At 37.0% G+C, this 27,957-nt stretch overlaps 1 protein-coding gene across 17 annotated transcripts in view; it reads right to left on the minus strand.

The window, feature by feature from the left end:
- The window catches only part of TANC2 (tetratricopeptide repeat, ankyrin repeat and coiled-coil containing 2), a gene marked incomplete at its 3' end in the record, with an annotated part of 357,840 nt that overhangs the window by 252,474 nt on the left and 77,409 nt on the right, over window positions 1-27,957 (minus strand). For 16 of the 17 annotated variants that reach the window (XM_082373745.1, XM_082373742.1, XM_082373746.1 and 13 more), the window contains one exon: window positions 11,276-11,347. In XM_082373745.1, the coding sequence (XP_082229871.1) occupies window positions 11,276-11,347 (72 nt within the window). Of the gene's footprint in view, window positions 1-11,275; window positions 11,348-23,663; window positions 27,813-27,957 lie in introns of those variants that run through there. The other variant, XM_082373744.1, reaches the window with a different exon arrangement.

Below are 27,957 nucleotides of genomic sequence, written 5' to 3' on the forward strand. Positions count from 1 at the left end.
GCTCACTGAGGCCAACCTGACTACAGCCACAGCTGAGTGTCCAACCTGCCAAAAGTTCACGCATGCACTGGGGAAGAGGCAGGTGGATGCCCCCAATATACGGTACCATTCACGGGATGGTTGGTCAGTTGTCTCTCTACTCATTTCTAGTCCCTGGTGACTTCCCCTTCCTTCTTAGTAAATCAATTATGAATTTAAAATAAATATTGTTTATAGTGTCAAGGATTTCAGATTGTCTTAGTCTGCCCCCTTGTGGGAACCAGCTCTTCAATCTTTCACTAGGAATAAAACTTATTAAATCCAGCCTGGTCCTCAAACAAAACAAAACACAAAATGTATTTACTAGATAATAATGTTACCCTAGGCTTCACTAATAGGTTCCTTCCTCATCCTTTGTTATCCAACTCTTTATGACCCTTCAATAAAACTTATGAAGTTTTTCAAAGAGGTTTTTGTCATTTTTATCTCGTGCCAGAAGAATTCAGATAAAAATATTTTAAATCAGAATCTTTCTAAATGTCCAACATACCTTTTCCAACCTTTTTAGTTCCCATGCTTTTATTCCGTTTCATTCATAAATATGGATAAGCAAGGAGTGGCTTCTACAAACCTTCTAGTGTTAACTAGTCCAATTATCATAATACTAAGTAGGATACTTAATATGTTCTGACACAAAACGTGCTTAGGGTTGCATATTCCTAGAGTTTAAGATATTACTAAGTAAATTATTATGAATCACTTTGAAAATCTGAACACTCATAGATGAGGAAATGGTGGAAAAAATTATGGATTACTTAGCTAAGGAGGATTATACAGATTTTAAGAAATTAGAATTTAAGTATGTTCCTGGAGGGATGGCCATGCTACACTGTTAACTGAGGGAGAAGAGAATTAAAACTGCATTTTATTTTTTAAAATCTTCAAAGTAATACACACACACACACACACCCATGCATGTGCCAGTATGAGTTTAGGGGAAAACATGGAAGGATACAGACTGAATACAGTTAATACTAGTTACTTTAGGGGAGTGGAAGAGGAAGAAGTCCTAACGTATCCTTTTTAAATGTCTACATTGTTTGATAAAAGTAATTTTTTACTTAATACAATTATTATAACTCACATTAAAAAATATAAAGTGTAACTGAAATATATAAACACATTGACATACCCCTAGCACCCTAAGATAATAAGAAATTGTTGGCTAGAGGGCCAATTTCAAGTTTAATTTTTTGGAAAAAAGAGTGTTACACAAAGAATTATCAACAAGAAGTTAAATCTCAGAAGAAACATGACTAGAAATAAAGACACTTCAGAGGGATTTATCATTTAAGGTCAGATCTTTTCAAGTCTGTTGGTCCAACCACCAACAAACAAATTTGTGTTTTAAATATCAGAATGGAAAGATTCTAAATATGTGCTACCAACAAGTCTGATTCGAAACTTTTGGCATAGATTAGTGTAAAGCCTGAAATATTTTCCGACTGAAAATAATACTTCACAGCATTATTCTGAGAATTAAATGAGGATTTTGTGAAAGCACCTAGCTCAGAGCCTGGCACATATGTATTATTAAAATTTTTTTCTTTATTCCTAAAGCAATCTATGTTGAAAGCTAAATAATTTTTATCAGAAGGAGAAAGTACTAAAACAACAAAATAATCCTGTACATTAGTGATGCCACTATGCCAGATATACTCTTACACTGAGATAAAGAAATGATATACTGAATATTGAAATAATTTTCCTTATCATTCTATATAATAAAACACTCTGAGCTTAATAAAGAAATCATCATCACCAGACTAAAGAATAATTTGTATATGTTTCAAGCACATCTCATTTCTACGAAATATTTCATATGTTTATAACGAAAGAAAAAGAACCAGGAGACAGCATATTTAAAAATTTAGTACATTATTACTATAGATACACCAGCATGTAATAATCAAATGAAACTGGCTAAAAATAATGGGAATCACACAAAGTCAAATACTGTACAATTTCCCAGTCTTCCAGCATGAACTGATCATAGGCATTATTATACCAATACACATCTTGTATATCAGAGTCTAATGCCTGCATAATGCTATCTTTGCAGAAGTGAATCAAAACTGGGTTTCAGCCATATTACATAAGCTCATGCACCTATTTAGTATCTAGAAGCAATAAGTCGGCTTATGTACAGATGACCTCTAATGAAAAATCATTTGATTCAGAAAATGGAGCTAGTACAATAAAAAAACAATTCTGATGAAGTACCCCATGATTTCTGAAATACAGAACCAGAATTCCTAGAATTGATAAGCTTCCTTCATCAATTCGATGGCCTAAATGCAAGACATTGGTACTGTGCTAGATGCTAAGATCCTACCATTAATGAACTCCTAGATTACTAAGAAAAATAGAGATCCAACAGACAAATAAGACCAAATGTAGTAAATAATATAACCCAATAATATACAAAATGCTACGCTGGAAAGCCGAAAATAACCACCCAACCTTAAAGGCTATACTAGGGTTAAACTGTCACAATCAGTTTTACAGTCTTATTTCAAGAGCCTCAATTCACAAATCAATAGATAGTTGATAGTCTGACAAACTACATACATCCAACAAATTTCTCACACTGCTGCTTTACTTTTTCCGTTACATAAATAACAGAAGTGAATATTGGATCAATATGTGACCTGGGCACATCCACATACTTTCCCATGGACACTAAGTGCTAGATATTTGTTCATTCCTTCATTCAACAAATACTGAAAAAATTTTATACGCAAGTGTTCTAAGGCTAGAGTGGTGAATAAGACGAAGTCTCCGCTCAAATGAAACCAGTTTTCTGGTAGTTGAGACAACAATGAACAAGTAAAGTAGTGGCAATTATGAAGGCTAGAGCTGGGTGTTTAGGTGGTCAGAGAGAAGGCCTCTCTGACCTGAGTAGAAATCTACAGTCCTTTAGTCAAGAAAGAACAAATGTACAGGCCCTGAAAAGAAAACACTCTTTAACATGTTTAAGCAAAAAAGCCAGCATAGATGAAACAAAGTGGATAATGAAGGGAGTGGGAGGACATAAAGTATTAGGAAAAGGGTAGCTTAGGTAGGGTCATATAGGGAATGATAAAGACTTTGGAATTGAGGGCTTCCCTGGTGGCGCAGTGGTTGAGCATCTGCCTGCTAATGCAGGGGACACGGGTTCGAGCCCTGGTCTGGGAAGATCCCACATGCCGCGGAGCAACTAGGCCCGTGAGCCACAACTACTGAGCCTGCGCGTCTGGAGCCTGTGCTCCGCAACAAGAGAGGCTGTGATAGTGAAGAGGCCCGCGCACCGCGATGAAGAGTGGCCCCCGCTTGCCGCAACTAGAGGAAGCCCTCGCACAGAAACAAAGACCCAACACAAAAATAAATATAAAAATAAATAAATAAATAAAAGAGCCTTCCCTAAATTTAAAAAAAAAAAAATGACTTTGGAATTTATTCTGAATGTGATAGGAAGCCACTGGAGAATTTTTTTTTCAAGTTTGGGGAAATATACAATTTGATTTATTTTAACCAGAGCAGTATAGCTATCAAATGGACAACAGACTATATGTTGGCAGGAATGGAAATAATAAGGACACTATAATAGTAGTAAAGGAAAGAAACGACGGTAGTTCAGACTAAAATGACAACCATATAGGTGGTGGGGAAATGATAGAAAATGTATCTTAAAAAGAACAAATTCTTAAAGCATTATAAAACAAACAAAAAGCCAATAATGGAGGAGGAATGTTAAGAAATCCATGGAAGACAGAAACTACATGCAACTGGACGGAGGAAATTATAGCCCACAGCATGTGTAGGAGGATAACTGTAAAAGATGAGAGTGTTTCCAGGTCTGTTTTAACCACAAAAGCAAGAGATGCAAGGAACAGGAAGTTCTCAGGGGCAGCAATCTTAATGAGTGGCATGGGATCTGATTCAGTCCAAGCAGTCAGGCCATCTCCCATCTCCTACATTTGATAAGCAGATGACATCAGAGGTCTCTGTCCCTAAACCAAGAGCAATGAGTGTGGGTATATTTGAGTCAGAATCCACTGCATCTGAAAGATCAGAGGCCAAACTACTTAGTTAACACACAAGAGAGAGCCCTCATGCCCAAAGATTAACACACCTCACCAGACACCTTACCTTACATGTCTGCCATTACTACTGAGAAGAGACTTAAATAGCAACTATATCCACAATCAGGCAGGGCAGATTATCAAGCGTTATGGCCCTCTACAGGCATATCAGTTGTTTAAAGATAATGTTTGTTCTGAACAGACTGGCATCTGTTCTGGTTGGTTGATATTTATGGCATACCAATTATTAAATATTTTGAATATTACCCTCCAGACAGGCCAACACAAAATATAATAAAACGGAAAGGGACTTCCCTGGTGGCACAGTGGTTAAGAATCTGCCTGCCAGTGCAGGGGACATGGGTTCGATCCCTGGTCTGGGAAGATCCCACATGCCATGGAGCAACTAAGCCGGTGCGCCACAACTACTGAGCCTGCACTCTAGAGCCCACAAGCCACAACTACTGAGCCCATGCACCGCAACTACTGAAGGCCGTGCACCTGGAGCCCGTGCTCTGCAACAAGAGAAGCCACCACAATGAGAAGCCTGCACACCGCAACGAAGGGTAGCCCCTGCTTGCCTCAACTAGAGAAAGCCCACGCGCAGCAACGAAGGCCCAACGTGGCCAAAATAAATAAAATAAATCAATTTATTAAAAAAAAAATGGAAGAGCTCTTCTGGTTCTGGGTTAAAATGGAGTAAGCACACTCTGCCTTAACTGAATATAACTAAAACCCATGAATGTAACTGAAAACCCTGGAAAGAACGATGGAGCAGCAATCTGAGGACTCTGAAAACTAAACAGTAGCAGGCAAATTGTGGAAGGAAACCAGAGCTTGAAGGACAACCAATTCAGTGATGCATTTCCTGTTGTTTTTTAATGTCACCAAACTCCCAGCATGAACTCAAAAGAAATCCAAATCCTGGATTGGCACACCAGAGTCAAACAGATACAAGTCTTCTCTTTCTGATTAGAGAGTATAAATGGGGCAGTGGTGGGGGGACAGACCATATAGGACTGTGAGAGTGGGAAGATCTGGCCTTTTTCTCTTTTTACCTTCCTCTTCCAGCCCCGCCTATAGGTAAGACTATTTCAGTAATGGCAGCTGTAGGGCATACTTAAATCTCTGAGGAAGGGGAATCCTTTCTGACCAGAGGATCAGTGGTATGAGGAATGTGGTAGAACTGCAAGGGGAAATAGATAAATCCACACTTATGGTCTGAGATTTCAATATTCCTCTCTTAATAACTGACAGAATGAGCAGACATAAAATCAGCAAAGATATAGAAGACTTGAACAACACTATCAATTAACTCAACCAGACTAATATTCATAGAGCCTTCCACCCCCAAAGAGCATAATACACATATTTTAAGTGCACACAGAACATTTAAGATACAAAATTTCCTGGGCCATAAAACAAATCTCAATAAAACGTGATTTAACTCGGAATGTGTGTTCTTTGGCCACAGCAAAATTAAACCAGAAATTAATATGAGGAAGGTATCTGGAAAATTCTCAAATGTTTGAAAACTACATCAACACACTTCTAAATAACACATGGGTTAAAGAAGAAACCAAAAGGGGAATTAGGCAGTATTTTGAAATAAATGAAAAGCATTACTCATCAAAGTCTGTGAAATGCAGCTAAGTCAGTACATAGAGGGACATTTATAGCACTAAAATTCCTGTATTAGAAAAGAAAGTTCCAATATCAGTGATATTAGCTTCTACCTTAAGAAGCTAGAAAAAGAAGAGAAAATTAAACCCAAAGCAGGCAGAAGTAAGGAAATAATAAAGAGCAAAGAAGAAATTGATAAAATAGAAAACAGGAAAGCAATACAGAAAATGAATGAAAACTGAAACTGATTCTTTAAGATCAATAAAATTGATATATCTCTATCCAGAATGATCAAGACAAGGAGAAAGAATACTCAAATTACCCATATTAGGAATGAGGAGAGGTGACACCACTACAGATTCTATAGATTTAAAAAGGTTACTCAAGAAGAAAGAGTTAATTTGAATAGTCCTATATTTACTAAAGAAATTTAATTTATATTTTAAAACTTTCCCACAATGAAAATTCCAGGCCCAGATGCCTCCCTGGGAAATTCTATCAAACATTTATGAATAAAATAATATCAATTCTATAAAAAATACTACAGGAAATTGAAGAGGGAGAAGTATCTCTCAACTTTCAACTGATTCTATGAGACCAGGATTACCTTGATACAAAAATCAGACAAAGACATCCTAAGACAGGAAAATTAAAGGCCAATATCTCACATGAACACAGATACAAAAATAATTAAGTGTCTTAGCAAATCAAATCTATTAACTGTACAAAAGCAGGCCACACAGGCCAGATTTACTCACCCTGCTTTAGAGCACTACTGCTCAACCATAATGGTCCAAATCAAATAATAAAAATATTTGTACCACACTGGAGAAAACTGATATGGTTTACCACTGGAGGTGACTGACATGAACTTCAGCTACTCCAGACACTACCCCAAGGACTGAGAACTTATTCTAACATCTCCTTTCACACATTACTTGCTTTTATTTGAGTTTAGATCTTTTTTCACTTAATACTTTATGTATTTATCACCAATTCAACCCTAAGCCTTTCATCAATTACTTAAAACTTTTCTAAAGATAATTAAATGCATCAGATTTCTACCAATTTCATTTTCCTGAGAATGGTTCTTCTGGAAGCTTCTAACCGACTCCAATCTGGTCTGTTTGCCCTCCAACCCTGTCTTTTCATTGTATGCTGAAGATTTCTTTACCCTTCTCTTTTGTTAAATTTCCTATTTCCTGTAACCTTTCCCTTTTTCATTTGGCTGACTTTCTCATTTTGATGGATCACATCCTCCAACAGATTTCTAAGAAAGGGTACAAGGTAGGCAAACAAACAAACAAACAAACCAAAAAAACAAACAAAAACCTTACATGTCTTAAAACATCTTAATTTAACTCTTATATCTGATTAATAGTTTCAATGCATATGAAATACAAAGGGGTTGAAATTACTTTCCCTCAGAATTTTGAAGATGATGCTCCATTTCTCATTTAGTATCTAATGCTACCATTAAGAAGTCCAAAGCCAACTGATTCCTGTTACTTTGTTTGACACATTTTTTTTCTCTCTCTGAAAGCATGGAAAGATCTTCTGTTTCACCCAGTGATTTGAAATTTCACCATGATGTGTCTTAGTTTGTGTTTACATTCATCCATTGTAATGAGTACTCAGTAAGCCTTTTGAACCAGAACCTCATGTTCTTTGGTCCAAGAAAGTTTTCTTGAATCATTTTGTTGATGATTTCTTCCTCATTTTCTCTGTTTCTTCTGGGAACTACTGGTGTTTTTTGTTTTTTGGGTTTTTTAAATTAATTTATTTATTTTTGGCTGCGTTGGGTCTTTGTTGCTGTGTGCGGGCTTTCTCTAGTTGTGGTGAGCGGGGACTACTCTTCATTGCAGTGCGTGGGCTTCTCATTGTGGTGGTTTCTCTTGTTGCGGAGAACGGGCTCTAGGCACGCAGGCTTCAGTAGTTGTGGCACACGGGCTCTAGAGTGCAGGCTCAGTAGTTGCGGTGCACGGGCTCAGCTGCCCCGCAGCATGTGGGATCCTCCCAGACCAGGGCTCGAAACCGTGTCTCCTGCACTGGCAGGCAGATTCTTAACCACTGCGCCACCAGGGAAGTCCCAACTACTATTATTTGAATACTGAGATTCCTGGACTGCCCCTGTAAGTTTCTTAATACTCCTCACTTCTTTTCTGTAACCTTTGTTCTTTAACTTGACTTTTTCACAGATTTCTTCAACATTAATTTTCTAAGTACTTCAACAAAGCTTTTTTGATCTCTGCTATCAGAATTTTAATGTCTAAGAGCCTCTTTTAAAAATCAGAATTATTACTCTTTTACAGTAACTCCTTATTTCATGACTGTATTATTTTCTCTTATTTCCCTGAAGTTGTTTATAATGGTTATTTTCCTCTGCAAAAGATCTGTTCTCAGTTGCTCTATCCTGTTTATTTTAATCTCTACCTTTCATATATTACAGGGTTTCCTCAAATATCTAGTAATCCTTGGTCAGCTGCTCATAGTTAGGAGAAAAGGACTAAAAGGTTGATTATTTTCAGTATGGGACTCCTGCCCTCCACTATGCCTGGTGTCTTCTGCTCTAGATAGAGTCTCTATTTTTGCCCTCTCCAAAGAATAAATTTCTGGGCTTTGCCAAAGTGAGGGGTGAAGAGCTGGGCACTTGTCCAGCTGACTGGTTAGCTAATTTTGAGAAGGAGGTCCCAGGAACCAAGGGCTTCTTCAACTGACTTTCAACCAATCCTCCTTTCACTTCCACTTCCACATGCTGCCATTCTTGAGTTTTTTTAGTCTTTTGGAGGGTAAATCAGATTATTTTCTTGATTTTCTCTGCTACTGAGTTTAGCGTCCAGTCTTCAATTATTCATATACTCCCTAGTTTCTAAAATTGTGTTGATTTTGTCTCCTCTCTAATTCCCCTTTACGGATCTTTTAGGACTACTAAAACATCTACTATTTTTAGGAGAAAAACTAGAAGTATCTGTTCATCCTATCTCTTTATTCCTGATAATATGGATTCTCATTCATTCCAACTCATTATAGATGGCTTTGTATTTTTATTTCTGTCTTTTGAATAAAAAGATAAAGTAAGTCCCCTACATACGAACGAGTTCTGTTATGAGAGCGCATTCGTAAGTCCAATTTGTTCGAAAGTCCAACACAACTAACACAGTTGGCTATATACTGCTGCTTTTATGCTTGCTTCCGGACATCCTGGGCTTGACATAAAGATACTGTACTACTGTACTCTATACAGTACTGTACAGTAAAGTACACAAACGCACAACCACTTGTAGAGGATGCACGTACGTGATAATATACGTCAGACGTGAACTAACTTACGTGACTGGACATGCGAACACATGTTCGCATCTTTGAAAGTTTGCAACTTGAAGTATTCGTATGTAGGGGACTTACTGTATTACAAATAAAATCTCTAAGAAGGTGAGAAACATGCTTTTACTATCAGTTAACTCTCATAATGATACAGTTCCTGATGCCTTCTAATTAAGATCAGTCCTGATGAGTTCTGAGATCAGGCAGCTGTGCTCAGATCATGAAAATCACTGATTTTGCTGTTAAGTTCAGCTTTTGTTACTAAAATTCAATTATGCTCATTGATTTGAAAAATATTTCAACTGACATAATTCAGAGGGCACAAGGTAAATTAATAATCTCCCACATCTATATCTGTGACATTAAATAAAATTAAACTTTAATAAAAGTTAGTATAATTATTTTTCTATTAATTTGCACTAATTTCATTTTTAGGGTTATATGATGAGGGCACCCAAGGTGGCTGTTCTCTTGCTCTCTCTACAACCCCTGTTCACCAGTCCCTTCTTCACCTACACCCTACTCACATGATTGACCTTCCCTCTTAATCATAGAGCCTAATCAGTAAATGCCTGGTCTAATCTTCAGATCAGAACATCTCCACCACGATAACTTATCAAAGGGGCAGTGAGGGGTGTGGTTTCCCTGGTAACCGATGAGCCAACCTGACATCAATTCCCCCTATAACTGGTAAACACTTCCACCCATCCCCTCTCCCAGGAGTGAAGACTGCTGCCATATCCTGCCCACTGTCTGCTGCACACAGGACCTTGCTTCAGACATGTAAGATTCTCCTATCCATTAAACCACTGATGTCTCTGTTGCTGACTCTGGGCTCTTTCTTCTGTCTTGAGGCTGGGCAAGTACAGGGCATGCAGGCCTGCGGGGTGTAGCCCAGCAAGGATTTTAAATACATAAGCTCATTTTCTTTCTTTCCCCCGCCACCAAAGTTTATTGAGATATAACTGACATAAAACATTATATAAGTTTAAGGTGTACAATGTGTTGATTTGATATACTTATATATTACAATTCAGTTTTTCTCTTAATTTTTTTTATATCAAAATACATGTAAGGTGAAAAAGTGAAAACTTACATAAATTCCTGACATTTACAATACATGCATATTATTTAAAAATGATTAAAAGTACTAGTGTTAAGTTAAAATTTCCAAATCAACCTGCATATATTATTCTTCTTTTTGTTCTGCAACAAACAATTGTATTAAAAGTAGTACAACTCTAAAACTTGGGAAGAGCAAAGTTGGAGAAAAAGGGGAAGAGGATTATAGAATAAATGAACCAGGAGCTTTTACAGGATTAAAACATCACACATTTGTATATCTAAGGCTTTATTTTATTTGTAAATACTCTCAAAAAACTAAACTCAGTAATGACTGCTTGAAATTTTGCAATATTTTAATCAGTCTGGGTTCCTAACTCTCATTCTCTTAGAGATGACTTCATTCATCCAACAGTATTCATTCAGTAACTACTATTGTATATACCAGGTACTTATTCTTGGCACTGGAAATACAGTAGTGAACAAAGAAAACCAAAAATCTCTGCAATCATGCAACATTCATTCTAGTTTTGGTTAGAGAAAACAAATATAAAGGTGATAAGTACTATAAAGAAAAATGTGGAGGTGCTAGTCCTGCAAATTTAAATGTTCCTTAGGGAAGGCCTATCTGAAAATCCACTGGTAGAGAATACTTTAACCTAGTTTTGAAGTTGTCACTTCAAAAAAACCAGTCAAAAGCCTACGGGTAATAAATTTTAAACTGAAAAGGAAAATAAATAAGAAGATCTTAATTTTAGATAACAATTATAAACAAAACCCATTTCTTCTGAGACAGCTAAGACAACAAATATTGCATTGATGAACTTTCAAAAGCCAGTGTGATGATACTTGCAACAAACGTTACTGCTAAAAATTTACTTTTGGTTATATTCCAAAAGTGATATCCAGACATATACCACAATGCTCCAAAATTACTTAAAACCTTAATATCCTTAAAAAAGAGACCATTTTTCATTTTCTTTTATCCTGAATAGATGATTATCATATGGAACTAATTAGATTGTACCATCTGAACTCCTAAATGAGAAATGAGAATATCTAAACTTGACCCAGTGAAAACCCCAGTCCTCAGATTAAGTACTGGAAAGGAATAGCTGGTATCTATTCTTTTTAATTTAATAATAAATTTGAGGAAAATTTACCTTGCCCAGAGCGGCTTTGGCGAGAGTCTACACTTGACTGTCTTCGATCCGGTCCTTCCTCGTTCCCTCCATCTGCATAAAATTAGAGCGATCATAAGCGAATAGATAATGAAATTGATGTAATATCATTCCTGGCGACATCTATATCTTAAAACTACTATATCTATCATTTGTTTTCATTTCTTCTAAGCTCAATCATTAAAATATTTGAGGATTTTTCATACACAAACCAAAGGTCCTTACCCTTATTTTTGTGGGGATGGTTTACACTCCTCTCTGAAAGTCTAAAGAAAGTGAAGGTGTTCTTTCCCTACCCCCATACATATACACTCTACTTTGCACATAATAAAGCAATGTTATCTACTCTGAAGTTCATTCACAGAATTTCAATTTAAAAGCCTTGATTTAAAGCAATGTCTAAATTAATTACATCTGTTTATTTAATCTAAAGTATGTCAAATAATCCTTAGGGCTATATATTTTACTCTAATAAAAGTCACATTTACATGTTTTATGAGAGATAATGGGAAAATTACATAACACATGAAAGAGCAATATAAATCAGAATCAGAAAAACTCAGAAATGAGGAGGCAGAAACCAAGAAATAATGAGAAAACAAACAAAAATCATTTCAGTAATGAAGACTAAACTATAAGAAATACAAGGGCAAACAAACACAAAAGATCTTAAAAGAAATAGAAGGTAAGATGGAAGAAAATCTTTAACAAAATTTTTAAAAAGAAGAAATAGATTAAAAAGGATCTGCAAGAAGGGGATAAATACTGGAGACAGGCAAAGAAGATCCAGCATAAGGATAAACATAGGAGTCCCTGAAGAAGAAAACCAAAGTGAGAGAATAGAACAAATACTGAAAAACTATAATTCAAGAAAGCTTTCCAGAGGAAAAAAAGTAGCTATGTGTGTGTAATATATATAGTTATATATGTGTATAAATACATTTATACGTGCACACACATATATATACATCTATATTTGAAACTACATATTTCAAGAGCACCCTGTGTCCTACTTAATCAACTTAGATCAATGTACCAAGACATTTTCTACTAAAACTACTGGACTTTAAAGAAAAGGGGAAAAAAATCCTTTGGGCATTTAGGCAAATACATCACATGATTAATAAGGGAAAACAACAGAAGAAAATGGAATAATATATTTAAAACACACAAGGAAAGAAAATTTGAACCAAAGGCTTTACAACCAGTAAAACTTACCTTTAAGTATAAAGAGTAAAGAAAAACTATTACTAACATGCAAGAACTCAAGGAATATTGTTCCCATGGGCCTCTTCCTAGCTCTACCAGAAAACTACCTTTAGGCAATCAAAGTGACTAGAGAGACATTAAATAAGGACTGGTGGTGAGCATTACATATACAACTGACTGTAGAATTAAGACTAAATGAGATGTAGAGAACAAATGTATGGACACCAAGGGGGGAAAGCGGGGGCAGGGGGGATGAATTGGGATTGACATATATACACTAATACGTATAAAATAGTTAACTAACAAGAATCTGCTGTATAAAATAAATAAAAGTTCAAAAAAAAAAAGACTAAGAGTTTTAAATGGAGAGATTATAATATGTAATGGCTATAAGATCTGACAATGAAGATACAGTACAGCCAAAACAAACGAAGAAAGAATAAACAAAAAGTAACTGATTTCAGAAATCAAAACTGGTAATTGTAATGTTGTGAGACCACTGTATTTAAAAAGCGGGATAAAGCAAATGAATAATTATGGGATACTCTAATGGTATCATCTTGAGAACCAGAATTTTCAGTGTGGAAGAAAGGAACTATAGATATAAGACTATAGAAGAAGTTAAGTAAAAACTCTTTAGTATTGAATCTATATTGGAAACATCAGTACAGTCTTATAAGTCACATGTATGTCCTAGCTCTGTCCACTTAAAACACCTAACATCTTGACTGATCAAGTAGTACTAACCACTCCTAGGGCCCAGACTGTTATCCTCAAATGCCATTCTCCATTAAAAGAAATCAGAACTTCTTAAAGAACCAGCTGGTTTAGCAAAGGAAAAGTACTAGATGAACTTGGAACACCCTGACATATGCAACAGTAAAGAAGCTATTAAAGACAATGTAAAATTGAGGTCATGTCAAAAAAGACTCAGTGAAGAAGCTCATCAACATGCAAGAACTCAGCGAATACTGTCCCATGGATCTCTTCCTAGCTCTACCAGAGAACTAACTAACTAAATGTACAATTGACTATAGATCATAATGATTTAAAACAAACAAACAAACAACAAACAAACCACAGTGCTACCACACTAACTGGTCACCTTCTGAGGTTGAGAGGGGCCCAGTTCATTATCTTGAAAACTGTGGAAATGAAAGAATTAGCAATTCATCCTACATTTCCTATATAAACTGTACTAGTAGCCAAAAAGTATATAAGAGAGCTCTCTCTATAAAATTATTCCACATAAATGGGAAACAAAAGATAAAATATCACCATTTCACAAATTGCAATTAATTAATATCTCTGCAGCCATCGAACATCAATGGCTAGTAACATAAAAAAAGAGAAAAAACTGGACATTATATGCCTCCTAATGATAGGAACACAACTACAGTTTTGCCAAAGCAATCAAACCTGAGTCTAGTCAAACCTCTGAAACTAGCTGTCAGTTTCCAGGAAAAACAAAGAACAGAAGAAAATGCTGAATTGTTCCTGAGTGTATAATCAACAAAAATACTGATTGTGGGAAATTCTACATGTCAAACAATCCAGGTCTCTCAACAGGTAAAGAAAAAAAATAAAGTATTACGAGGTCCTAAATTATTGTGAAACAAAAATTCATTTTATGAAAAGATAAAACTATACAAGAAATCTGTGGCATCTTATATCAGGGATCGGGATATGTAAATACAGTCCGAGTCAATTTCCCTTCCTACTGATCATCTAATTTTTTAAAGCAAATTTCTTTCTTCTCTTTTACTTGGGAATAAATTACAATGAGCAACACTTGTATTCAGGCCTGTCTTAAATTTTCATTTTCCACATGGATAAAATTACATACATGCATCACATTCTCTGTTTTAACATCAAAACATGCCCCTGAAGTACGTAAGAAGTAATATGAATAAAATACAGACATTTCCCCTCACCAGGATGTCTTTCTAAATAATAAAAGGAGAATAAGAAATAAAAAAACAAGGCTTCAAACAGCATTAAATTTGCACGATCTGCAGTATGTCAGCGTATCAATAAAACAACCTACAGGACAACTACAGACAAGAAATGGTTTAAGACAGTTTTGAGTCAGCCAGCCAACGGCAAGACAAAAAGTCACCAATTTTGATACCATCATAATCTAAAATGATTTAACTGCCTGAATTTAAAAAATTAAATCAGAAATACATTGCAGTAAATTTGAGCAAATCACTCCTCTACGACTGAAATCTTAACCATGTCTTACTCCAGTGGAGGTCAGTCATAAGAGTTGAGATTAACTCTCAGGTAAAAGTAAACAGCTAAAGATTTTTTTAAAATAATAAACTCACCATTGACCCAAGATGGTACAGAAAAAAAGTTCAAGCTCTTTAAAAGTGTCTTGTGGTATGCTATGCAATCAATGACTCCATTATCCAAAACAGCAAGACTGCAATGATGTACAGTACTTTACATATTTTTGCTTTCCTTAAAACACAATTCCTTCAGTACAGATAAGACCTCCCACACGTAATACATACAACTACATTTATGGACAAAACAGAAGACCTTCAGTCATCAAGCAAGTCAAGTTACTTGCATAAGACTCATTACCTCACCCTGAAGTGCAGAAGGGAGAACAGGGCTGTGTCTGTGAAGTTAGAATTTACTCATCAAGCTTGAGTTAAAGACTTTCTTCAAATATACTTACTGAGCTTTACAAAGGAAATCCCACTGATGTAACAGGTACAAAATTCAAAAAGAAAAGACCTGACTGTCCAATTTAAGTGCTAGCTTTTAAAATTAGAGCTTAGGTTTCCTAGATTTGTTCTCATCAGAGAACATTTGTTTTTTATCAGCATGCTAAATTAAATCCAGCAAATAATATAAAACAATACACCTTTAATAGACTTCCTCGTCCCATTATTTAAAAGGGGAAAATGTCATAGGAATATTTACTTCATAGTGTGAACAGCTTTCAACTCAGGTTATAAATACACTAAAATAGTCTAAGTAAAAAAAATACCAACCACATAGGGATATTCCGTATTTAGTGTTTTCCTATGAAGAAATTTAAGTTAGAGAAAGGCTTATAAGAAAGTGCCCAAGTCCAAGACAAATGTTTTCTTTCCTGCAAGTAGAAGATACTTCAAATGATTATTCTTCTCAGTCCAGGATCAAAATATTACAGTCGAAAAATAAACAACTTAAGTGACCTTGAATTTGGTAGCCCCAGCCCATCTTTAGTATTCGCAGTTAAATAATGTGCCAGAATAAATATTAGATTTTATGAATTAAGATTTTGAAGTTGACTGTCTTCAATCCTCCTTTAGAAGTATAAATATATGACCTTAATAGAAGGGGTGGGAACTATTAAAACTATATACATATAATCTATTATACATATAGATTAAAGTTTTACTATTCAGGTTTGAACTCTGGTCTCTTTTACTATTCAGGTATGAATCTGCAAGAACTGTATACACTTACTGCCAACAAGGGGAGACATGAATTGGAGGACATATATGGAATGTAATGAAAATGCAAAAGTAGGGACCAGGAACATAAGCTAGATTTATTTATCAGCCAAGGTCCACTTATGAAGAGGTACATACAGAAGATGTTCCTTGGCTACATAAGCACGATGATAACCAGAAAAGATGAAAAGCAGCTCATCTGTTTGGTGTAGAAAAGAGAAAAGAACTACAATTTGTTCAGTATCTATTCTCTGCTGGCTATGGGGTCAGTAAGGTCTTTACAACATTATCTCATTTAATACTACTAATAATTCAATTAAACAAGTACTATGCCCATTTTTTAAAATAAATTTATTTATTTTGTTTATTTATTTTTGGCTGTGTTGGGTCTTCGTTGCTGCGCGCAGGCTTTCTCTAGTTGCGGCGAGCGGGGGCTACTCTTCGTTGCAGTGTGTGGGCTTCTCATTGTGGTGGCTTCTCTCGTTGCGGAGCACGGGCTCTAGGCACGTGGGCTCAGTAGTTGTGGCTCACGGGCTCTAGAGCACAGGCTCAGTAGTTGTGGCGCACGGGCTTAGTTGCTCCACGGCATATGGGATCTTCCCAGACCAGGGATCGAACCCATGTCCCCTGCCTTGGCAGGCGGATTCTCAACCACTGTGCCACCAGGGAAGCCCTATGCCCATTTTAAATGTAAGACACATTCAGAGAAGAAAAGTGACTTTCCCAAAATCACACTGCTAGTAAGTAGCAATCCTAAAATTTAAAGTGTCTGGTTTCAAAAATCTGTCTTCATTTCCAGACCCTCCACTGTCTTTTACTATAACAAACAAATCATTAAGATGGTGGTGGTGGCAGTGGTTTGGAACTGAAGTGAACAGAAGAGGACAGAAGTAGAGACCAATTAAGAGGCTACTGAAAAAACACGAAAAGGATAAACACCTGGACTAAGTGAGTAGTAGAGGTGGTGAGAAGAGGTCAGATTCTGGATATATTCTGAAGGAACAGTGGAGAGAATCTGCTGTCAGAAGAGAAAGATACAGAAAGAAGTCATGGGTAATTCTGCTATTTGGGGCCCAAACAATGGATCTGCAATTTACTGAGATAGGAAAGACTGTGAGAGAATAGGCTTGGGGATGAGAAGAGTATGTGGAGCTCAGTTTTGGACATACTAAGTTTGAGATGCCTATTAGACAAATAAGCAGAGATGGACACATACATATGCCATCATTACATAAATCACATTTAAAGTGTATGACATTCCCACAAACTGGAGAGGGACAAAATGGTTCTAGTGACAAAATTATCTCTATCAGAGAGAAAAACTCTTCAGTGGGATTTTTTCACAGCCTCCCATTCACTGCTCTGAGGAGTTGCCTTGCAAATGTCCCTTATTACTCAGCTCAGTCACACCCTAGGACAGCTCTAGCCTTCATTACTCATTTGTAATAATAATAATACCTTGTATTTAATGTGCTGCTTATCATATATATGATATGTCATATAACATTTATGATATATTTATTTACATTTAATTATAATTTAATAATTTGATGTACGTATTTTATAATGTACTGCTTTATCAGATATGTATTTATATAGTACATTAAATTCACGATAATTTGATACCTATCTGTGAAGTAAAGAATTAACCCAGTAGCCTTGAGTTACTCAAATCTTGTACATTCTCAGAAGGGCCTACCTGTATGACTAGCCTTGGCTGGCTCCTAGGAACTGAGGTCTTAGAATGTTCCCTATGCTACTAACTGGTTAGGGCACTGTGCATGCTTGAGGTCTTGAACCACATTATACCAGCTTGTGTGGACAGTGTGTGTAAAAAATGTGATTTATGGTGAACACCTGCTTTCCTTCTGGGGGGTCTGAAGTTTCAGTAACTGCAATCAGCACTGCAGTTACCCCAATAAAAACCCTGGACTTTTAGGCTCAAGCAAACTTCCCTGGCAGAAAACATTTTGCATGTGTTTCTCCAGTTCATTGCTGGGGGATTTAGTATGTCCTGTGTGACTCCACTGGGAGAGGACTCTTGGAAGCTTATACCTGGTATCCTCCAGCTTCTGCCTGATGTACCTTTTTCCTTTATTGATCCTGCTTTTTATCCCTTTGCTGTAATAAACTATAGCCTGACTATTAAATAAATAAATAAATAAATAAATAAAGTGTATGACATTCCCAAGGAAGGGAGTATAGATAGGAGAGAGACAGAGAGAGAGAAAAGAGGTCAGAGGTCTAAGTCTTGGGGCTGAATTCAACATGTAGAGGCTGCAGGTATGAGGAGAGACCAGCAGACAATAAGAAGCAGTGGCCAGAGAACAGGAACAAAACTAGAAGAGTACAGAAGTCAAGTAAAGAGTTTCATGGAAGGGAAAAGATCAGATGTTGACAGGTCAAGTAATATGAAGAGTGAGAACTGATCACTGAATTTGTCAGTGTAGATGATTTAGTATGGTCCCTGTGGAGTGGTAGGGGTAAAACCTGATGGGATTAAGTTCAAGAGAGATTAGAAAGAGCTTCTGAAAAAGGTCTTGTCTCTCCCTAGACATGGAAGATAACCCATGGAGACCTGGATATACTGACTGCCATCTTGTTAAACACAAGGGGAATAAACTATGGGATAAAGCTAACACTATGAAAGTTACAGTAGAGAGACAGAAGACACTAAGATCCTTGTTGACACTGAATTACTGAAGAAAAGTACCCTATCTCTGGACTACAGTTATATAATCCAATAAATCCCCTTCATCATATAAACCAGAGGTCAGTAAACTAGTCCATAAACCAAATCTACCCTGCCGCCTTTTTTTGGACAGCCAGTGAGCTAAGAATGGTTTTTACATTTTTAAATAACTGAAAAACAGTTAAAAAAATAATATTCTGTGACAAATAAAAATGGTATAAAATTGAAATTTTAGTACCCATAAATAAAGTTTTATTAGAACACAGTCATGATCACTCATCTACATACTTCTGTGAAATTGATACAGTAATACCCTATTGAGTTGTGGTGAGAAACAAATGTAGTAATATAAAACACAGCATGCCATCTGGCACTAAGTAAACACTTATTAAATGATAACTGTACTCTTTTATCTATCATCATCATGATCAACAACATCCTTTCACCAAAAGATGGCTTAAATGTCATTTCCAATCTTCTCTGTAAAGACTTTCTGGAGGCCTATCAGAAAGGATTAAACGTTCCCTCTTCTGTGCTTCCAAAGCACATTATACATATCTGTTTTATAGCACTGCCACACTGTATAATAATTATTTATATGACTATCTCTGGACTGTAAAATGTTCAAAATGTGCCTTTGAAAGCCTTTTTCATATTGGTATTTTCAGTGCCAACTTGGGAGTTAAAAGGTATTCCTTGAAAAGAAAAAACAACAGTTGAATTAATTTTGTCAAGGGCCAGCTCTAAAATTAATGTATTCATCAAATTAAGTTCAAGGAAAAAACCAAAAAGTGGTATTGATATGGTTTGAGATACAGTTTTAGGAGTTCAGTGTTTCTCTTTTCTTATCCAAACTATTTCTATGAAAAGAAAAGATGAGCGGCATCATTCAAAAGCACTATGACCTTATCCTCCACATCTATCTCCATGATCTTTATTTATCAATAAAAATTTTCATAGGGAAGCCCAGACCCACCTAAAAGTTTATTTAGTTCTTAACAAAACATATACAGCGTTTCTTTAAAGAGAAAAGGAAGCATTCTACACCAAATAAAATATACTGATTAACATGCCATAAGTACTACAGCTAACACTTTTCAAAAGTATACTATAAAATATTTTCAAAGTTTGCCAGAATATAAAACTGCCAAGTTCACAGGTTTTCATAGACCTAGCTTGTATACTCTAAATTTAAAAAATAATAACTTCTCTATGATGAGTTAGTAATTTATATTTGCCTAAGGCATCCAAAATGTCCTAAAAAGTCTGATCTGTAGCTCAAGAAAAGTTCTGCTAAACACAGAATGTTTTGATTCTCATGATGTAGCTAATGCATCAATGATGATGACTAATAACAGGGAAACAAGGTAGACTTGCTAATTGTAAATGGAGCAATCACCAGTAATAATGTCAGTAGTTTAAAAGTTGATTACTGTGCTTTCAAGGTGCACAATGAATATACAAAATATCAAGCCTAACACTGAGTTAAATTAATAGAGTAACTCTGTGAAAAATAAAGGTGTCTACAATTATATATTTTTTGCTTTTTTTAAAAGTAAACTTTTTATCTTAGAATAGTTTTAGATTTACAGAAAAGTTGCTAAGACGGTACAGGGAGATCTTATAAACCCTAAACCTGGCTTCCCATCTTAGATTAGTCTAGTCATTTGTCCAAACTAATCAATCAATATTGACATTATTATTAACTAAAGTCCATACTTATTTAGATTTCCTCAGTTTTTATCTACTGTTTTTTCCATTCCATGATACTATACTACATTTAGTCATCCTGTCTCCTAAGTCTCCTCAGACTATAACAGTTTATCAGACTTTCCTTGTTTTGGGTGACCTTGACAGTTTTGAGGAGTACTGGTCAGGAATTTTGTAGAATGTCCCTCAGCTGGGTTTAATGTTTTTCTCATGATTAGATTGGAATTAGACTGAGATTATAGGTTTCGGGGAGGAAGACACAGGCAAATTGCCATGCTCACCATATCATTTCAAGAATACATACTATTAATAGCATGAAACTAGTTAAATAAATATCCTACATAACTGAAAAGGAAAAAGTGAAGCTCAAGCTTCTTAGAGTGTGCCAACATTAGTGAAAAAAGGCATCACCTACTTGGTCTTTACTATGTGTCAGGCACTATGATAAATGTTTTACGAATTTATGTAGTTCAATTCTCAGTAAAACCTTATGAGACGGGACTTCCCCGGTGGTGCAGTGGTTAAGAATCCGCCTGCCAATGCAGGGGACAGGGGTTCGATCCCTGGTCCGGGAAGATCCCACATGCTGTGGAGCAACTAAGCCCATGTGCTACAACTACTAAGCCTGCGTTCTAGAGCCCGCGAGCCACAACTACTGAAGCCCATGCACCTAGAGCCCGTGCTCCGCAACAAGAGAAGCCACCACAACGTGAAGCCCACTCACCGCAACAAAGAGTAGACCCCATTCGCCGCAACTAGAGAAAGCCCGCAGGCAGCAACGAAGACCCAATGCAGCCAAAAATTAAAAGAAAAACAAAAAACAAAAAAAACCCTTATGAGATAAATATTAGTTTTCTTTTTACTAGATCAGGAAACAGGAGTCGAGACTTTAAGCAAAAATGGTCACAACTGTAGAGTTAGTAAGTGCAGGACCCAGGATCTGAAATGGCCTGATTCTAAGGCCTGTTCTCTTCTCCACCATTCTAGGTCACCTCCTTGCAAAAGGGAATATAGTTTATTCACATCTATATACAAACATACCATGACATGTTAAGGAGCTCTAACAATATGGTTGTAGGATATTAAAAAAAAGATGAAAAAATTCCAAGGTGAATTTGAAATAATCTCTGATTTCAAACTTCTTCCCCTCAAACTGGGTACTCAGTATAGCTCACTTAAATTCTTGAGCTTGATCTAACAGTTTTCTCCACATGGAGTTTCCTAGTAAGATAGATAGCTCTACACATAAGTACTTCTTAGATTCACAGAATGACAGAGCCAGAAGGAATCTGGGGTTTCTTTGTTTTTGTCAATTTATTATTTTTTTAACATTCTGTGAAGTTGAAGCTTTAAAAAAAGGTCCAGCACAGCAATTTATAATAGTTAAAAATATATCTGAATGTCAACAATAACTGTATATATACACACACATACTTACTTAATTTATATTTAGTGTTCTTATCTGTTGAAACTGGATGCTGAAGAGCATACATATAGGTCTCAATCTTGGCTGCACATTAGAATGATCTAGGAATCCAGGGATTGTGAAAAATCCTCAATGCTGAAGCTACTCCCCCAAATCAATTAAACAAGAATCACTGAGAGTGAGACCCAGGCATGAATATTTCTTTAGAGCTCCCTGGATGATTACAAATTGCAGCCAAAGTTGGGAAACGTTAGTAGAGATTAAGTGGTGCTGTGGTACAGTGATGAACTGAATCCATCTGAAATTTTCCAGTGCTGACAGACAGATGCTGTAGGTCAAAGATACTAACTGCAGAGAAGGATACGATCTCTCAACTGAGGACAAAGATTATATTCACAGGTTCACTCTCTGATCTCTTCTGTTTATTTTTTATTATAATTTATTTTGGTGACTTGCACAGAGGGTTGTAGATTAAACTGGGATAGTAAAGTGGAGAAGAGTTTAACCTACAGTTAACTAGTCTGAATGTACATCTCTGTACTGGGCTTGATAAGTTACATCACTGAGATGATGATTTCACCTAAATGTAAAGTTTCCTAAGATTCTAAAAACTAGAATAAGCCTCTGCTTCTTCCTATTAACCTGGGTCTCAGGGAAGCCACAGCTTCTAAAGTATGAGAAGGGATGTTCAGAAACAGTACCATATTTTATTTGCAAAGACAGACAGGAGTAAAAGAACATAGTGCATTTAGGGAAATTCAAAGAGTTTGGTATGGCTAGAGAACAGAAAAGTACAGGGAAGAGGCAGAATATAAAAGTAGAAAAGTTGGCAGAGGCAAAATCACAAACGGCATAATCACGATGATCAGTTTGACCTTTATCCTGTTAAGTGTGGGGAAGAAAATGAAGGACGTTAAGCAGGGGAGGAGCATGATCTGACTAGTGTTCTGAGAAGATAAACTTGGCATGTGCATATAAGTTGGCTCTATGGGGTCATAGGCTAAAGGCAAAGAGATCGCTGCAGTGAGCCCACAGGAAAGGAAAGCCTGAGCAAATGCATTAACATTAAGAATAAAGAGGAAAAGGTAGGTTCATGGACTATTTGGGACTTAGAAGTACAAAGACTTTGTAGCCGGTTAAAAGAGTTGTTTCTAATCACTATCAACAATCTTCTTACCCTTTTCTTCCTTGAATCCACTCCCATCAGGCATTTGCCCACACCACTCCAGAAAATTCACACTTACCAGGATCTCTTATAAAGTCCATTGCTAAATCCAATGGTCATTTCTCAGTTTTCTTATTTTTTGACTTGTCAACAACATTTGATGCAGTTAATCATTCTTTTTTCCCTGAAGCTTTGTCTTCACTTAACTTCCAAGACACCACACTTTCCTACCTCTGTGGCTCCTCCTTCTCAGTCTCCCTGACTTGTTCTTTTTCATCTCCCCCATCTCTAAATGTTGTACTGCCCCAGGGCTCATTTTTCTAATCTGTACTCTTTGCTGTGTACATTCCCTTGGTTATCTCAAACAGATCCAGGGTTTTATGTTTCATCTATATGCTGATGATTTCCAAATTTATATCTCTATCTGGACCTCATCCATGGACTAACTCCATATTTATGGAGTTACCTACCCTACATCTCTACTTTGAATATCAAATAAACATCTCAAGATTTAATGTCTTAATATTCCTCCATAAACCTGCTCCTCTCACAATCTTCTTCATCTCTGTAAACAGCAACTCCACTCTTTTAGTTGCTCAAGTCTAAAACCTTGGAGTCATCCTTAACCCGTCTTTTCCTCTCACACTGCACAGACAAACCAACAGTAAATCCTGTCAGCCATACATTCATAACATAGCAAAACTATCTCTCACCCTTTGCTACTGGTCCAAGCCACCTTCATCTACAACCTGGTTTCTCAGCTTCTGCCCCAGCCTGGCTTCAATCTAGTCTCAACAGAGCAAGCAGAATGGTTCTGTGAAAACACAAATCAGACCATGACATTCCTCTCCTGAAAACCCTTCAAAGATTTCCCACCTTAATAAGAGTAAAAGTCAAAGTCCTTAGGTCAAAGCATTATATGATCTGCCCCCCATCCCCTCTCTGACTTCACCTCCTACTACTCTTGCCTCTCTGGCTTCTCTTGCTTCTGGAAGCATACTGGTTCCCCTCACCGTGCTTTAAACACTCCAAGAATATACCCATATCAAGACCTCTGCCTGGAATACTTTTCTCTCAGATATCAGTATGGCTTGTTGCTTCATCTCCTTCAGGGAGATACCTAAATGTCCCCTCAGTGATGCCTTCCCTCACCACCCCTATCTAAAACTGTACCCCCACACACACACCATATTTACACAGATAGACTTTTTTCTCCCTTCCCTTCTTAATTTTTCTTAGTAGTTATCACTAACGTATTCTACATTTTGCTTATTTATCTTAATTTTGGCATGTTCTCCACTAGAATTTAAGTTCCATGAGGGTAAATAATTTTGTATTCACTGTTCTATCCCCCATGCCTAGAACAGTATCTGACACATAATAGGTGCTCAAAAAATAGCTCTTGAATTAATTAACTTGCATGAGTGAAATGAGTAAAAGGAAGAAATTCTAAGGATGCCTTAGAATTATTGATTTGGGAATTCCACTGCGCTGATTATAATGTCATTAACCAAGACAGAGAATAGAAGATGGGAGATTGGGAAAGAGAAAATAAAAGCCACTGTAACCAAGGAGTCAATTTAAAATCTGATTTGATCTTCACCTCTATTTAGAGCCTCATCAATTTCTAGATCTAGAATTAGGTGGAGGAAAACATGAACAGCCAGAAATGAAATTATTTAATCCCCTGAAAACCAAATCAGTCACTCTCAAGAGTTTTGTACTGATTCTCAATTCTCAACCCAAATATTTATGCTCTACTTTAAAATCCATTATTCTATTTAGGGAGCTCCTCATTCATCTATCTGCATGAAAACTGGAAAGCTCCATCTACATAACAACTGTTTTTTGCAATGTGTATTTGAATGTCTTAAATATACTTCAAACTCGAAATATCCAAACATGAAATTATGACCTTCCCCTCACCCTTCAGACCTGATACTCTCTATCAGAGTTCCCCATCTCAATGAATTCATTCCCAAATACTGCTGATTTTCCTTCTTAAATGTCTCTTGAATCCATCCTCCCATCTCCATATCCAACCTGCATCCATTCCTATATTGATTCTCTTCTAAATGTTTATCCACGAAGCATCTGAGTAATCATTTAGAAACGCAAATCTAGTAGTTACCCCATTTAATGTTTAAAATGTTTAAACAATCTCCCATCAGAATAGATAAAAATTCTTAACATGATCTATAAGGTTCTACTTTTCCAGCTTCATTTCTAATTAGTTCTCCCTTTGTTTTCCTAATACTGGCTTTCTTTCATTTTCTGATCTCTACTCTCAGGATATCCAGAGCAGAAACCTAAGAAACAACTACTATATACTTGTGGAGCCAGGATAAAATGGTTTTCATCCAAAATTCCTGCCTTCATATATGAGGATAAGTTTCAAATGCAGTAGTAATAGAGAACTTTATGTCACATAGTTCACAATAAAATAAACCTTTATATTTATTCCTCTTACTTCCTAAAAAGAAAGATAGCTACTGACAGACTAAAACTCAAATCTCCCTTTCCCCACTTCATCCCCAAGGCACAGCATCTTTCTGTTTTGACTGATAAGTATGTTTAAATGTATTGACACTGACATGGCCATGTTAGCCCAGCTGCAATGCAAGCTCGGTTGATGAGTGTAGAACATCAGTACTACTACAGGAGCAGGTAGGGAATCTACTGGGGGAGTGCACAAAGGCCTGGCTACACCCCAGCCTGTTACTCCTCAGCAGGAACTTCCTATGAACAAATTCCCTAACTCATTGAGTACCACCCACTTCTCTTCGTCATCTGTGGGTTGCAAACAGAATCAGAATCATAAATTTAAAAGTAGTGTTAGCATACAAGGGGATTATAGATACAGGGAGCCATGGTTATCACCTAGAGATGATTTAAGTAAAAGCCCAGTATAAATAAAATTGCAAAATGAAAAAAACAATGTATTGACACCGAAAACCCAAAGTAATTAAAAAGCCCCCAAATCATATATTATCTAAATATTCTTCAATTTTTTTTCAAATAAATTATTCTTTATTTATCCTATATCTGTAAATAATACTTTGTTGCTACTGGTTTATATTTATATATACATAAGTTTTTTTCAAGTATTCAGCACAATACCACGCACTTGTGAGTACCTAATCTTTACTATATTATTTGATTTTGATAGTGATGGCAATGAAAATAAAAATTCAAGATCAAAATGTTAAAGTATGGAGCTGCCGAAGAGGCAAGAGAGTTTTTCTTGCCTCTTTGTTTCCTGGTGCGCGAGGAGAGGATATTACCAGCGCCGCTTAAAGGAGCTCCAGAGATGGGCGCTAGCCGCAGCTACCAGCGTGGACCCCACAGATGGGAATGAGACGCTAAGGCTGTTGCTGCAGCCACCAAGGAGCCTGTGTGCAAGCACAGCTCACTCTCCACACCTCCCCTCCCGGGAGCCTGTGCAGCCCGCCACTGCCAGGATCCCGTGATCCAGGGACAACTTCCCCGGGAGAACACACGGCGCGCCACAGGCTGTTGCAACGTCACACCGGCCTCTGCCGCCACAGGCTCGCCCCACACTCCGTACCCCTCCCTCCCCCCGGCCTGAGTGAGCCAGAGCCCCCAAATCAGCTGCTCCTTTAACCCTGTCCTGTCTGAGCGAAGAACAGACGCCCTCAGGCGACCTACACGCAGAGGCGGGTCCAGATCCAAAGCTGAACCCCGGGAGCTGTGCGAACAAAGAAGAGAAAGGGAAATTTCTCCCAGCAGCCTCAGGAGCAGCGGATTAAAGCTCCACAATCAACTTGATGTACCCTGTATCTGTGGAATACGTGAATAGACAACAAATCATCCCAAATTGAGGAGGTGGACTTTGGGAGCAAAGATATCCATATTTTTTTCCCTTTTTCTCTTTTTGTGAGTGTGTATGTGTATGCATCTGTGATTTTGTCTGTATAGCTTTGCTTTTACCATTTGTCCTAGGGTTCTGTCTGTCCGTTTTTTGTTTTGTTCTGTTTTGTTTTGTTCACTTTTTAAAAATTTTTTCTCAATAATTACTTTTTATTTTTTATTTTAATAACTTCATTTTATTTTATTTTACTTTATTTTATTTTATTTTATCTTCTTTCTTCCTATTTTTTCTCCCTTTTATTCTGAGCCATGCGGAAGAAAGGCTCTTGGTGCTCCAGCCAAGCGTCAGGGCTGTGCCTCTGAGGTGGGAGAGCTGACTTCAGGACACTGGTCCACAGAGACCTCATAGCTCCATGTAATATCAAACGGCGAAAAGCTCCCAGAGATCTTCATCTCAACACCAAGACCCAGCTTCACTCAACGACCAGCAAGCTCAGTGCTGGACACCCTATGCCAAACAACTAGCAAGACAGGAACACAACTCCATCCATTAGCACAGAGGCTGCCTAAAATCATAATAAGGCAACAGACACCCCAAAACATGCCACCAAACATGGACCTGCCCACCAGAAAGACAAGATCCAGCCTCATCCACCAGAACACAGGCACTAGTCCCCTCAAACAGGAAGCCTACACAACCCACTGAACCAACCTTAGCCACTGGGGACAGACACCAAAAACAACGGGAACTACGAACCTGCAGCCTGCGAAAAGGAGACCCCAAACACAGTAAGTTAAGCAAAATGAGAAGACAGAGAAACACACAGCAGATGAAGGAGCAAAGCAAAAACCCACCAGACCTAACAAATGAAGAGGAAATAGGCAGTCTACCTGAAAAAGAATTCAGAATAATGATACTAAAGATGATCCAAAATCTTGGAAATAGAATGGAGAAAATACAAGAAACGTTTAACAAGGACCTAGAAGAACCAAAGAGCAAACAAACAGTGATGAACAACACAATAAATGAAATTTAAAATTCTCTAGAAGAGATCAATAGCAGAATAACTGAGGCAGAAGAACGGATAAGTGACCTGGAAGATAAAATAGTGGACGTAACTACTGCAGAGCAGAATAAAGAAAAAAGAATGAAAAGAATTGAGGACAGTCTCAGAG

This window comes from Balaenoptera borealis (genome assembly GCF_965194805.1).
Source record: "Balaenoptera borealis genome assembly, chromosome: 20".
Classification (NCBI taxonomy): domain Eukaryota; kingdom Metazoa; phylum Chordata; class Mammalia; order Artiodactyla; family Balaenopteridae; genus Balaenoptera; species Balaenoptera borealis.